The 12,881-nt window shown below is 45.4% G+C and overlaps 1 protein-coding gene across 1 annotated transcript; it reads left to right on the top strand.

Moving 5' to 3' along the window:
• The first annotated feature begins 462 nt into the window (after window positions 1-462).
• On the top strand, window positions 463-12,876 carry LOC146374094 (von Willebrand factor A domain-containing protein 5A-like). The gene is made up of 4 exons (XM_084951567.1): window positions 463-576; window positions 12,210-12,289; window positions 12,365-12,473; window positions 12,768-12,876. The coding sequence occupies exons 1-4, from the start codon at window positions 463-465 to the stop codon at window positions 12,813-12,815; spliced, it is 351 nt and encodes a 116-aa protein (XP_084807693.1). The 3' UTR covers window positions 12,816-12,876.
• Window positions 12,877-12,881: the final 5 nt, after the last annotated feature.

Here is a 12,881-nt window from a genome sequence, read left to right as displayed (position 1 = left end):
CGGTTCTTAGAGCCGATTCTTTGAAGTGAACGACGCGAGCCGGGTCCTTATTGGGAGTCCTGTTTTTTTTTTCCTTCTCTCACCATCTCTCTGGCACTTTTTTCCACTTCCCTCCGCATGCGACCCTTGTGGTTTGCGCTGGGAAGAGGGGGGAGGGGCGGCAAAAGCACAGGAGAGAATATGTCTGTGAAGGTTCTCAGTCATCCAGGTCATTGTAGTCAAAGGAGCTTGCAAAGAAAAGCGTCTGGACTCCTTTAAGTTGCTTGAAGACGTTTCACCTCTCATCGGAGAAGCTTCTTCAATTCTAAGGTCAAATGGCGGAGAGTCCCAGATTTAAACCCAGTGGGAGTGTCCCTCTTTGGGGGGATACAGTGGGAGTGTCCCTCTTTGGGGGGATACTCCCACTGGGTTTAAATCTGGGACTCTCTGCCATTTGACCTTAGAACTGAAGAAGCTTCTCGGATGAGAGGTGAGACGTCTTCAAGCAACTTAAAGAAGTTCAGACGCTTTTCTTTGCAAGCTCCTTTGACCACAGGAGAGAAAGAGAGCCAGGGACAACAACGTCACATTAGAAAGGTATAGTGATCATCCACAACTATTTTCAATTGCAGACGATAAAGGATTCAGAAAGTTTATTCATGCAGGCCTATATGACAGAGAATGTGCATCTTCTTTTTGTTTTCATATTTTAATTTATATTTAATTGTGTTGTGGTTTGCAGTGTTTTGTGTTGTTTCATTTTAAATTTGTTTAAAAGGAAACAGCTGAAAATTTAAATAGTTAAAAGTTGAAATGTAAATAGTTGGTTTTTGTATTATATGATTTATTTATTACATTTTATGTGGAATAAATAAATAAAAGTATATTTACGTTGGCCCCTACAGACAAAGCAAAATCAAACAAAATCCAAAACACGTACAAACGCCGAAGCACGTACAAACTCCAAAACACGTAAAAGCTCCGAAGCACGTACAAACTCCAAAACACAACAGGATGTTAGGGGCAGTGTTGAGCTTTTGTTACCTAGTAAATGGAGTTTTGGAGTTTGTACATGCTTTGGAGTTTGTACATGCTTTGGAGTTTGTACATGCTTTTTGGAGTTTGTACGTGCTTTGTCTCTAGGGGCCACCGTACATATTTATATATAAACGTATACAAATAAAACCACATTGTTTTTTTTACATTAGTAATTCCTTTTGTGTATAATTTTATATTGTTGTTAATAATAAATTAATTAAAGCAACAAAACAATCTGAAGAGCCGGTTGGGAGCCGAAAGAGCCGGTTCTCTAAAAAGAGACGGAAATCCCATCACTACAGAGGCGGTTTTAGGTATGCGCAACATGGGCGGTTGTCCAGAGTGGGCGGCATCATGGCATCGGCAAAAAAAAAGTTGCTCGCACACTCGTGCCTGTGCTTGCCACACAGGGAGGAGGGGGGCTCCCAAAATAAAACAAAAAAAAAAACAACCCAACAAACTAGGGCTGTCAACTGGCACACAATGACTCAAAATCCCTGAAATGTCTCTGGCAACGGATTTTGGGCAGTTTGTCCAAAATTTGTCCATTCTGCACTCCAGATAGGTTGATTGCGTTAAAAAAAAAAATTTCATCGTGATGACGGCGTTAGCCTGTTAATGTTGACAGCCTACAACAAACACAAAAACTGAAGACATCATGATATAGACTTGTAATTTGCACCAATGTGTTTTCTAAATTCTATCACACACTTATACTCGAAAATTGAGCGCCAGAGCCCTCGGTGCGCATGCTTGCTGCTGCTTCTGTGCTGAAGTCTCACACACAACCTGTGGAAAGGGGAGGGGGCGGGCTGCTTCCAAATAGTGAACATTTCATTCATAACATTGTCAATCCAAGCCCATTATGTATTAATTATTTTCCTGGGTCGTGTGAAAGAAAAAAACTATACAAGGTGTGGGTCTATTAGTCTGTTAGTCTATGTTGTGGGGTTCGGTGTTGATACTGGAGTCCAAAATTACTGATGGAAGATGGACAAGAAAAGGTCAAAGCCATCAGGTCCTCAGTTTAGAAAAAAGGCAGAGGGATTGTACACCCAGGGCACCAAACAGGCTAGGACCGCTCCTGAGAGCACAGGTGTGAGGAGCTCTATGTTACAGTTTCTGTCAATCTGTAACCATCATCACAGTTTTCATTCAAGTCACACCCCTTTAATCCGATCAGTCTTTTTTTTTTCACGATGGGTATATTATTAGTATCTTATCATTAAAACCCAGAAAAAACGAGGTTTGAATATTCTTCTTCTTCATCTTCATCTTCATCTTCTTCTTCTTTTTATTACTATTATCTGTTTATTTATTTAATTTTAGATAATGTAAGTGTTGTGATTGAGAGAAACATGTTACCAGAGGCAGGAATTAACAAAGTACAAATACTTCTTTACTTTGGAGGATGTGTCCTCTTGACAGTGTACTTGACATATTTGACTGCTGGTATCATCTATGAAGCAATTTGTTTATCAGCTAGGAGCTAGTTAGCACAGCTGCATTTTAAATTTTGTTTAATGAGTCAAAGGAGAAAGAACAGATGCACAAAAGAGGAAGATTGTCAATGTTTTGCTGAACAAAAGTGAGTGTTTTTTTTTGTAAAGGAGCGAAACTTTGTTACCACTTGTATGTTGAAATCTTCACTCCTAGTGTGTATGTGTGTGTGTGTCTGTGAGTGAGGAATTCTCTTGTTTTATATTATCACTCCCTTTCATTCTATCTGTGAGGACCTGCGTCTAATGGGCTTCTCTCTTCTCTTTCATGCTTATCAACATTACAATTGTCTTTCTGTTATGTTACCAAGATTAAATCTGTTTAGGGCTCGTGGCCTCCTAGTTGAAGACGATGGTGTGAGTAAATGTGTCCATTCCCCTGACCTCTGACTGTGGTTGCTGTCCATGGTGCTGATCAAAAGCTGGAAAGAATCTACTGACAGTATTGATTATTGGTATGCATTATTTTACCAATACAGTTGAGGTGATAAAGACTGTGAGAAGCTGTATTTGCTCCAGGTGGAAATGGCCCAGAAATAATGTCCTGGGCCCAATCACAGTTGTTACACTTGTGAAAGGGGGTCTTTTTGAACTACCTTCATAAATTACACCCCCCCGACTCTGGGAGAATAGATAACATCAATATGTGTAACTGATGGAGTTTTTTTTTTTTAAATAACAAAAGAAACTGTAATATTTTGCACATTTCAACAGATAAGACAGGTACCTTGCTTTAAATTTTCTTTCCTGATAAATATCTGTCTATATGAGGTCAGGGAAGGTTATAAGAGTTTGTTCTGTTGTTTGATCTGTTGGTTTGAAGGAGCACCACAGCGAATTACCTTTAGAGTTGTTCTCAGCTTCAGTGAACAGCAGAGGGAGAAAATGTTGCAGGAAAAAAAGTGCACCATAGTCAAAATATTTTACCAGCACTCTAGTTTTCATACAGTCATACTCATTCTGTACACTCGCACTCCCCGATACACCCACCCAACATAGCACTTTCAACACTGTGTGTGTGTGTGTGTGTTCATACACTCCTGTTTCACACATCCTGTCTACAGAAAGAGGGTGGCATGGAAATCAAATAGGGTGGCAAAATCAAAGCCATTTCTTCTATGCTGATGTTACTGTGGGATCCCAGAGTGGGAATGGCCACATTAATATTATTCTGTGTAAAACACGTGTTATGGGACATGTTTCATTAATATATGTATTTATTTTCAGTTTCTTTAAAAGAATAGAAATCCATATGAAAGGGGGTCATTTTATGTTGGAAAGCAGTGGGGGCAGAACGTTGGTGGTTCGATACTGTTGACCATAATATCCTATTAGAGCGATTAGAACATGCTGTAGGTCAGAGGTCACCAACACGGTGCCCGCGGGCACCAGGTCGCCCGCAAGGACCACATGAGTCGCCCGCGGGCCTGTTCTAAAAATAGCTCACCATAACAACTTACCAGTTAGCTGCATCTATTTTTATTTTTTCTTGCTATTTTTTTTTTTAAATCACAATTGCATTGGGGTCAATTTGTTAGAGATAATATATATATATATAAAATGTTTATTATTAAATATTAGATCAACACTAGCTGGTCTCCATGGAAACAGTTGCCGTGAAGACCAGCAAAGGTGAAGAGATGAGGAAAACATGGCGGAAAAAAGAAAGAAAATATATCATTTTCACAGTGAATGGGAGGAAGAGTTCTTTTTTACCACTGTGAAAGATTCATGCGTGTGTCTCATTTGCGGGGCGACTGTGGCAACGGCAAAGCGGCATTTGCGCAACATCTCTAAAGTTAGAAATATCCTGTCTCAGAGTGACGCTGAAAAACTAGTTCATGCATTTATTACTTCCAGGCTGGACTACTGCAATTCGTTATTATCAGGATGTCCAAAAAACTCACTGAAAAGCCTTCAGCTAATCCAAAATGCTGCAGCAAGAGTCCTGACAGGGACTAGAAAGAGACAGTATATTTCTCCTGTTTTGGCTTCCCTTCATTGGCTTCCTGTTAAATCCAGAATTGAATTCAAAATCCTGCTCCTCACATACAAGGTCTTAAATAATCAGGCCCCATCTTATCTTAATGACCTTGTAGTACCATATCACCCCATTAGAGCACTTCGCTCTCGCTCTGCAGGCCTACTTGTTGTTCCTAGAGTATTTAAAAGTAGAATGGGAGGCAGAGCCTTCAGTTTTCAGGCCCCTCTTCTGTGGAACCAGCTTCCAGTTTGGATTCGGGAGACAGACACTGTCTCTACTTTCAAGATTAGGCTTAAAACTTTCCTTTTTGCTAAAGCATATAGTTAGGGCTGGACCAGGTGACCCTGAATCCTCCCTTAGTTGTGCTGCAATAGACGTAGGCTGCCGGGGATTCCCATGATGCATTGAGTTTTTCCTTTTCAGTCACCTTTCTCACTCACTATGTGTTAATAGACCTCTCTGCATTGAATCATATCTGTTATTAATCTCTGTCTCCCACAGCATGTCTTTATCCTGTCTTCCTTCTCTCACCCCAACCGGTCGCAGCAGATAAATCCTGAATTGACTTTTAAATATAACTGTGTTTTGCCAGAAATGCAAGATTCTCAGATTAAAGCTCACAAAACTATTTCAACAGCCACCAAACAGCAAATGAGAGCAGGTACACGGATTCCACACAAAGACATAAACACAGAGCGGACCCGACGCATCAGAATCAGCTTTGTCTTTCTCGGCTTTCTCACCCGACGGCCCGTAGACGGACACACTGTCGGAGCTCAGCGATTCTGATGCGTCGGGTCCGCGCAGTGTTTACGTCTTTTTGCGCTAGATTCTGAGCTGCAGGTTTTGTCTCTCTCCAACCAAATTCACCGAGCCAGCAGCAAAAGAAGCAGCAAACTGCGCTTCACATTTGATCAATGTCGTCATGAATTCCCTCTGAGTTTTACTGTTTTGCTTCCACCACGATAAAAATCACACTTCATGCACAGCTCTCTCTCTGTGTGTACTTCAGGAACAGTTTCCCATCTCAAATCTCTGTTTTCTGCATTATTCATTTGCTTATTAGCCACCAGTCTACAGTTGTTTACAGCACTGTCGGCCACTGTCTTTTTTTTTTTCTATTTTTCACTTAAATGACCTCGGACAAGAAAGCCAATTTTTTTCTGTTGTTCAATACTGAAGAAATTTAAACTTTTTAAAATTATGCAAAATTGCAGAATATTGCAGAATATTTTTAAGGTTATCTGCTATAAAAAGCCAGGCCAGAAAAATCTCCTTCATGTTTTTCTGTGTTTTATTCTCAGTTACTTTGACACAAAGGCATGTGCTGTGATGTTCACAATTCTGATGAAGTCTGACATGTATCCGTACTGATAAATGATCAGAATTATAATATTTCTAACTGTCTGAGGCTAAATTGAATCGAATCAGGACTTTGAGAACTGGAATCGAATGGATTATAGAAATCAGTGATGATACCCAGCCCTAGTGAGCAGCCTAGGCCCGACAGAAGTGGATGTAGCTGTGGGTAATAAGAAAAGATGAAAATAACTATTGATAACTTTTTTGTTAAGTTAAAGCCTGATCCGTCTGAAATTCATAGCCAGTGCTCTGACACGGTGCCATCAATCTTTGAATGCCGAAAAAGCACAGTGTATCCAGAAAACACATTATATGCTGCAATAAATGCACTGCCCAAGTGTCCCTTCTCCCCACTGCCTTTCAGCAGCATGCAACAGCAAACAGGTCGTCAGAGGAGGACGAGATGATGATTAAGTTTAACATTTTCTACAATATTGACAAAGCACTTTAAGCACAAGATTGTTAGTTTATAATTTAGAAATGAATATTATCTGTATGGACTGCAATTCCCCCCCAAAAAAGTGCACATGTAAAACTGCAGTGTTAAGCGATGCGGTTGAAAAATCTGAGTGCGCCTAACTTTTGTGCCGGTGCGCCTCGGTGCGCCCATGGCAAAAAGTTAGTCTAGAGCCCTGTCTGGACAATCAGCAGTGGTGAGCAACAAAGACTGTTTTTCTCATGCTCCTCCTGAACTCATGAACGTAACAAACAATAAATCCAACCCCTGTGAACTCCTGCTCTGAGGATTTAAGAACCTGTTTTCATTCTGTACAATCTGAACCCAGTGTTAAAATGACCAAGACTACTGTCCTCAAATCTGAGGGAAAAAATATTCAGACTGCTGTGAAATTTCCGGAGGCTGCAAGTTCTGTTTCCAAGTCAGCTGAAAGGAAGGTGGTTAATGTTTCTAAGCCAGCCTTTCAGCCATGTACTTTTCAGCAGGGGCACAGGCAGTTGATAGGGACGGAGATTGCAGGCTGTAACTTAGGCTCTCTGAAGGAAGAGGCTGTCTGTTCCCCAAGGACACTTAAGGACTCTAGTTGCCCCTTGCTACAGTCTATTAAGATTGTGGCTCCTTCTAGGGACTGTTCTGCGTCCCAGTTGGATGTTTCTGAGGTTGCCCACTTTCCAAAGACTATATGCCCAGACCCAGTTGGCAATATTGTGCATTTTGAGACTGTTCCTGAGCTTCTCTCTCCTCCTGTTCCTGCTCCCGGGGCTGCTCGGGCCCAGCGTTCCCCTCCACCCGTTTCAGTTCCTCGGGTGGGAGGGGCTGGTGTTCAGCTGGTGCTGGCACCCATTCCTATGTCCGCTGGAGGCTCAGGTGAGCCCGTCCAGCAGTTTTTCTCGTGTTCAGGAGGCTCAGGAGGATTAGCTCAGTCACCATCAAAACCACCATCACTACAACCTTTATTGCAGTCCTTAGCTCAGTCTTCACCTCCACCACAATCAGCCCCGCTACCTGTAGCTCAGTCTTCAGCCCCGCTACCCGTAGCTCAGTCACTACCACAACCACACTTACTACAACCTTTGTTACAGTCCATTGCTCAGTCAGTAACTCAGTTGGTAGCACAATCATTAGCTTTGTCATCAGTTCAGGCTCTAGAGCTTTCACCCATCCAGTCAGCCACTCATCTACACCCTCAGCCAGGGATCTCAATTCCTTCTGGTCCTGAATCACGCCCTGCTGGAAGCTCGAGTGAGCCAATCCAGCACGTCGCGGCTCCCACGTCACTGTCAGTCTCCGCTGGCAGTTCTGGAGAACTGTTTCAGCCGTCCGTCTCTGCTGAAGGGTCTGAGGGGCCCGTTCAGTTGCCTGTCTCTGCTGGAGGGCCCAGGAGGCCCGTCCACGCATTTTCTGTTTTAGCTGGGGGTTCAGGAGAACCCAGCCAGCATCAAGCTTTGTCAGCTGGGGGTTCTGGAGAGCCTGGCCAGCATCAAGCTTTGTCAGCTGGGGGTTCAGGAGAACCCAGCCAGCACATCCTCATCTCTGCTGACGTTCTGGGGAGCCTGTTCAGCCACCGCCTGCTCCACCACCTGTAACTTCGACACGGTCGTCTGCAGCATCACCACACTGTTCCCTACAGCGCCTGGTCCTGCCGCTGCCTCGCCTGGTCCCGCCTCGCCTGGTCCTGCCTCGCCTGGTTCCACCTTGCCTGGTCCCGCGGTTGCTACACCGTCATCAGATCCAGCTCGGCTTGTACCACCTCGTCTTTGCCGGCCGCTTTCCAGGCCTCTAGTTGGGCATCATAGGTGTCGAGGTTGGCCTCCTGAACTGTTTTGGCTCTTGTTCTGTCGACCTCCGGGTCGACCCCCTGAACTTTTCATGGACTTGTTAAGATCCGGTCTAGGAAAAATAAACCCCCACGTATAAGCTTAAAAACACTACAAAAGACCAAGGATAAAGGAGGATTAGAACTACCTAACTTTCAGCACTACTTCTTAGCCAACAGGCTTCAGTTTATCTCAGGATGGCTAAAACATACCCTCTTAGATGAACCTTGGCTAGATGTAGAACAAGCACTTTGCAATAATCTAGAGATTTCAGATTTACCATTTATCAGCTTAAACATCCAACGACATGAATGCTTTAAAAGCATCAACATCAGCTCTTCTCTGACAGCATGGTGGGAGTTTCTAAAATCGACGGAGTCTTCATTAATCCCATGCAAACGTACACCTATCTGGAACAACCCTGACATATTACAAAACAATAATATGATAAACTTTTCAGATTGGAGTGGTAAAGGAATCAAATATTTAGAACATATACTAGAAGGAACAGAATTTATTTCATTTGACAGACTAGCTACACAATATGGGATCAACAAGAAAAGATTTTTAGAATATCAACAAATTAAATCCATAGTAAAAAAGAAATTTAAACCGGGTCAAGTTGAACTACAAACACCACCAAGTGTGGTTCAATTTCTTACTCTTAAAACCCCCAAATTACTATCCAAAATATACAGAATGTTTTCTAAAACAGATGAATCAATATCACTTCCTATTGCAAAATGGGAAGCGGATTTATCAGTTAACTTAGACCAAAACTTCTGGTCTCAGATTTGCTTAAAAACCTTTCATCTAATCAGAAATCCCAGTCTTCAATTAATTCAATACAAAATATTACATAGAGTGCACTATACAGGTCATCGGATGTTCAAGATGGGCTTTACGTCTACCAACAACTGCTCACACTGCCAAACCAATTCACCGGACAATTATATCCACGCTCTTTGGTTCTGTCCACCAGTTCAGAAGTTTTGGCGCGAGATATGTGAAGACTTATCAAAGTGTCTGAAATGTAACATTCCAACTTCCCCTTTAGTGTGTTTGTTGGGCAGCTTAGATAATGTCACTTCAGAAAAGAATATAGCCCATATGGTTTTCACTGCCCTATGCATAGCCAAGAAAACAGTCCTCATGAACTGGAAAAATAAAAATAATCTTAATTCTAACCAATATAGAAATTATCTATTAGATTACATTAGTCTTGATACAGCCTCTGCCACCACATCAGATCAATTGCTCTGGGCTCCTTTGATCAGCTCCATCACCTAGTGGGGGTGGGGGGTCATAGTTTGGTCCCGCCTTCACTGTTGTGATTGGTGTGGGGGTAGGGACAGGCTTAGGGCGTCAGGGGGTTCCCCGGAGGCATCTTCCTTGGGGGGCTCAACCCGGGGTAGCGGTCATGGCCAATTAGGGGCCCTGTTGGCTCTTAGGTGACGGTTTCCTCGTGGCTGCGTGCAGCGGGGCTAGGGGAGGGTCTGTGCTGACGGACGTGGGTTACTGACCTGGTAGCCTGGCTGCCCCTGGGTGGGTCCGGGATGGGCGTGAGGTTCTGGGGGCGCTCCGGCTCTGGGCTGGGGCCCTGGCCGGGCCTCGGGGGCTTGGGTCCTGGTTGGTGTGTTGCCGGGGTTGTGGGCGGGTGGGTGTATGGGGGCCCAGCCCTGGCGCAGGGTGCCGCCGGTGCGTCGAGCCACCTGGGGGGCTCTTCAACTGGTGGGGGAGGTTGTCACATCTTGCAGGAGCTTTCCTCTCTTCAGGAACTCTCTCTGCAGGAGGGGGAGATACAGGAGAGGTGGAGGAAGATCTCAGCCTGGGCGTCTATTGTCTTATGTAGTCTGGAAGATGAGTGGATGATGGGGTGGGTGCAGTTTTCTCTGTGGTGGGGTTGGGTGGACTGTCCCGGGCTCTGTGGGGCCGGGCGGCGCTGCTGCACTGGGCCCCGGTCCGGATGGGCCTGGGCCCCCTTTCCCTGGCGGGTCGCGGAGTATGGGGGTGCCTACTGGGGTCAGCGGGGGAGCTGGCCCCAGGGAGGGGTCACTTGCCCCTCCCTTCCTTCCCTCCCCATCTCCAGCTGCCTCCCTCTTCCCGCTCCACCACAACCACCCACACATGCAGGGCCTTGGAGTAGGGGTGTGTCACCAGGGTGCAGAGGAGGCTGCACCCTGGTCCCTGTCCCCTTCTGGCTGCCTCTGCCTCAATTTTATCCCACAACTTAGACATTCACATTACTCACACTCTCATTACACATACATATAGGATCTTGGGGGTGGGCATGCTACACGGAATCCAAACTACCATCAGGGTGTACACCTCACCCCTGGCGTCGTTGCCCACCTCTCAATTTTAAATACACGTAGACATTGAGGGCTAGCAGGAGGGGCTATGCGCTTACCTGCTGCTCTCTGGCAGGTAGCTCCATGCCCTCCTGGGTTTTAAATGCACCTTAGAACACACATGCATCAACACTACAATGAGCGGGTGGAGGGAGGTTTGGAGTCTTCTCTCACCCCCGTTCTCTGCGGCCTGCTGGAGCGGGGGGCTAGGAGGAGGAGTTGGCCATCCGACTGGGGTCTGGAATGTGGGGCCTCCCTGCTGCTGCGGAGTCGGGGTGGTCTGCTTCTCCCCACCGCAGGGAAAAGGGTAACACCACCTGGGTCTGGGTGCAGTTCCCCCCTCCAGGGGCAAGGGTACCTAGACCCGGTTCGTAGAGTACGCTTGGGGAGTGTGATTGTGTGTACAGCGTCTCTTTATGTCTGTCTCCACGTTGGTTGAGTGTGGAGTAAGTGCATATGAGAGCATGAGGGTGGGAATGGATGTTTGTATCTGTGTGTGCCTGTATGTCTGTGTCTATATGTCAGGTTGGGTATCAGACGCCACCTCTCTGGGGACATCTCAGGCCCTCCAAGGTTTGGAGGCCTATCTCCCCCCACCACTTCCCCTGCCGGTGGCGGACTCCCTCAGACATCGGTGCGTTGGTGGTTCTTTGTGTCCGGGGATGGGCGTCCAGGTGCACACCGGCTCACTCCTTGGCAGCCGCTTATCGGGGCCTGGAGCCTGGGGCTCGCTCGGGCCACTTCGGAGGTGGGGTGCCCCCGGCCTCTCGGCCTGGGGCTCGGTCACTCAGGCACAGCTGGCTGCCGGCGGAGCTCACGGGCCCGTCACTGCAACCCCCCCTGGCTTCTGCTCCGCGGCTGCTGAGTGACCCCTCATCTGGGACTCTCCTCAGCTCTTTCTGGGACAGTGGCGCGGCTGCCCCTCTGTTGGTCTTCCTTGGTCTCTTGTGTTCTGGGGGCCTCTGGATGTCTGGAGTTTTGATCTCCTCCATACCTGCTTCATGCCCTGGAGGACGGGGCAGTGGCTCCCCACACCCTCTAGCAGATCATTACATGAAGGAACCTTTTAAAAAAACAAGCGCGTCCATGCTCACAGGTGTACACACGGGTGATCACACACACAAAACTACACCCTTTTTGGCTCCTACCTCAAAGCACACTGTGTGCTGTCGATCTTACGTGCTGCACAATAATGTTTAATATTTAGTATTTACTGTCATATTCCCATATATCATTGTGCTGTTGTTTATTCTATTACTCTCGTTTTCTTCTGCTTGTTTTCTTTTTTCTTTCTCAACAGGTGATCCAGGTGATCGATATATGCATTTTTTTTTCTGCTTATTCTGTTGGTTTTTGTTTTTTGCCCTTCTCCCCCGTCCCTCTTCTCAGCTGTTTTTCTTTCCCTCTTTCTTTCTCCCCTTCTTTCCCCCAGTCAAGTCTGTCCCGTATTCAGCAAGTGAAAATAAAATAAACAATAAAAAGTGAATCAAATGGACCATTACGGCAAGGCTGGGATGGTCAATTTGGTAAAGTAAATCCGTTGGGCATCTTTCTTCGCCTTTAGACAATAATTCTGATGGCAAAAGAGCCAAACGGGACAGGCAAAAAAAAAAAAAAAAAAAAAAAAAAGAAACATTAGCTAGATAAAAACCACTTTGACATAGAAAAGATGTTTTTTTTTTTTTTCATGTTATGTCCTTATGTGCCAACTCTCCTCTCTAGCTGTTTGTCTTTACTGATGGAGAGGTGGGGAACACCAAAGAAGTGATCGATCTGGTGAAAAACAATTCAGGCTCCCACAGGTAAAACAAGAAAAAGATGATGACATGTGCTGTGTACCAAGCCTGTGTGTTTTAAAAACAGCTGTTGTGTTGCAGGTGTTTCTCTTTTGGGATTGGGGAAGGGGCCAGCTCTGCTCTCATCAATGGGATGGCCAAGGAAGGAGGAGGTCACGCTCAGTTCATCACAGAACTCAGGTTCTCACAGGTGAAACCACAAACACACAACAATATCTACACAGTTCTCAGAATAAGAGTCCTCTGTGGATTTAAAGAAAACTGTTGTATTTGCAGGCTAAGGAGCTTGGAAAGAAAAGCAAGCTAAAAAGCTTCTTCAGTTCTAAGAGCAATTTCTCTTAGAACTGAAGAAGCTTTGTCAGTTGTGAAACATCCTCAAGAAAACTTAAACAAACGTAAAGAAGACCAGGTGCTTTTTTTCCAAGCTCCTTAGACTATGATGACCTGGATGACTGAGAACCTTCACAGACATGTTGTGTTGCAGGTGTTTCTCTTTTGGGATTGGGGAAGGGGCCAGCTCTGCCCTCATTAATGGGATGGCCAAGGAAGGAGGAGGTCACACTCAGTTCATCACAGGGACTGACAGGATGCAACCAAA

This window comes from Perissodus microlepis, chromosome 14, assembly GCF_051167445.1.
Source record: "Perissodus microlepis isolate ML-2025 ecotype Zambia chromosome 14, ASM5116744v1, whole genome shotgun sequence".
NCBI lineage: Eukaryota > Metazoa > Chordata > Actinopteri > Cichliformes > Cichlidae > Perissodus > Perissodus microlepis.
The sequence above is the reverse complement of the archived record's forward strand: the minus strand, read 5'-3'. Positions and strand labels throughout refer to the sequence as shown.

Coding starts and splice junctions, on each gene's coding strand:
- LOC146374094 (XM_084951567.1), top strand. CDS start 463: ATGAGAGGTGAGACGTCTTCAAGCAACTTAAAGAAGTTCAGACGCTTT. Junction 577..12,209: donor AACAACGTCACATTAGAAAG/GTATAGTGATCA, acceptor TCTCCTCTCTAG/CTGTTTGTCTTTACTGATGG. Junction 12,290..12,364: donor AACAATTCAGGCTCCCACAG/GTAAAACAAGAA, acceptor GTTGTGTTGCAG/GTGTTTCTCTTTTGGGATTG.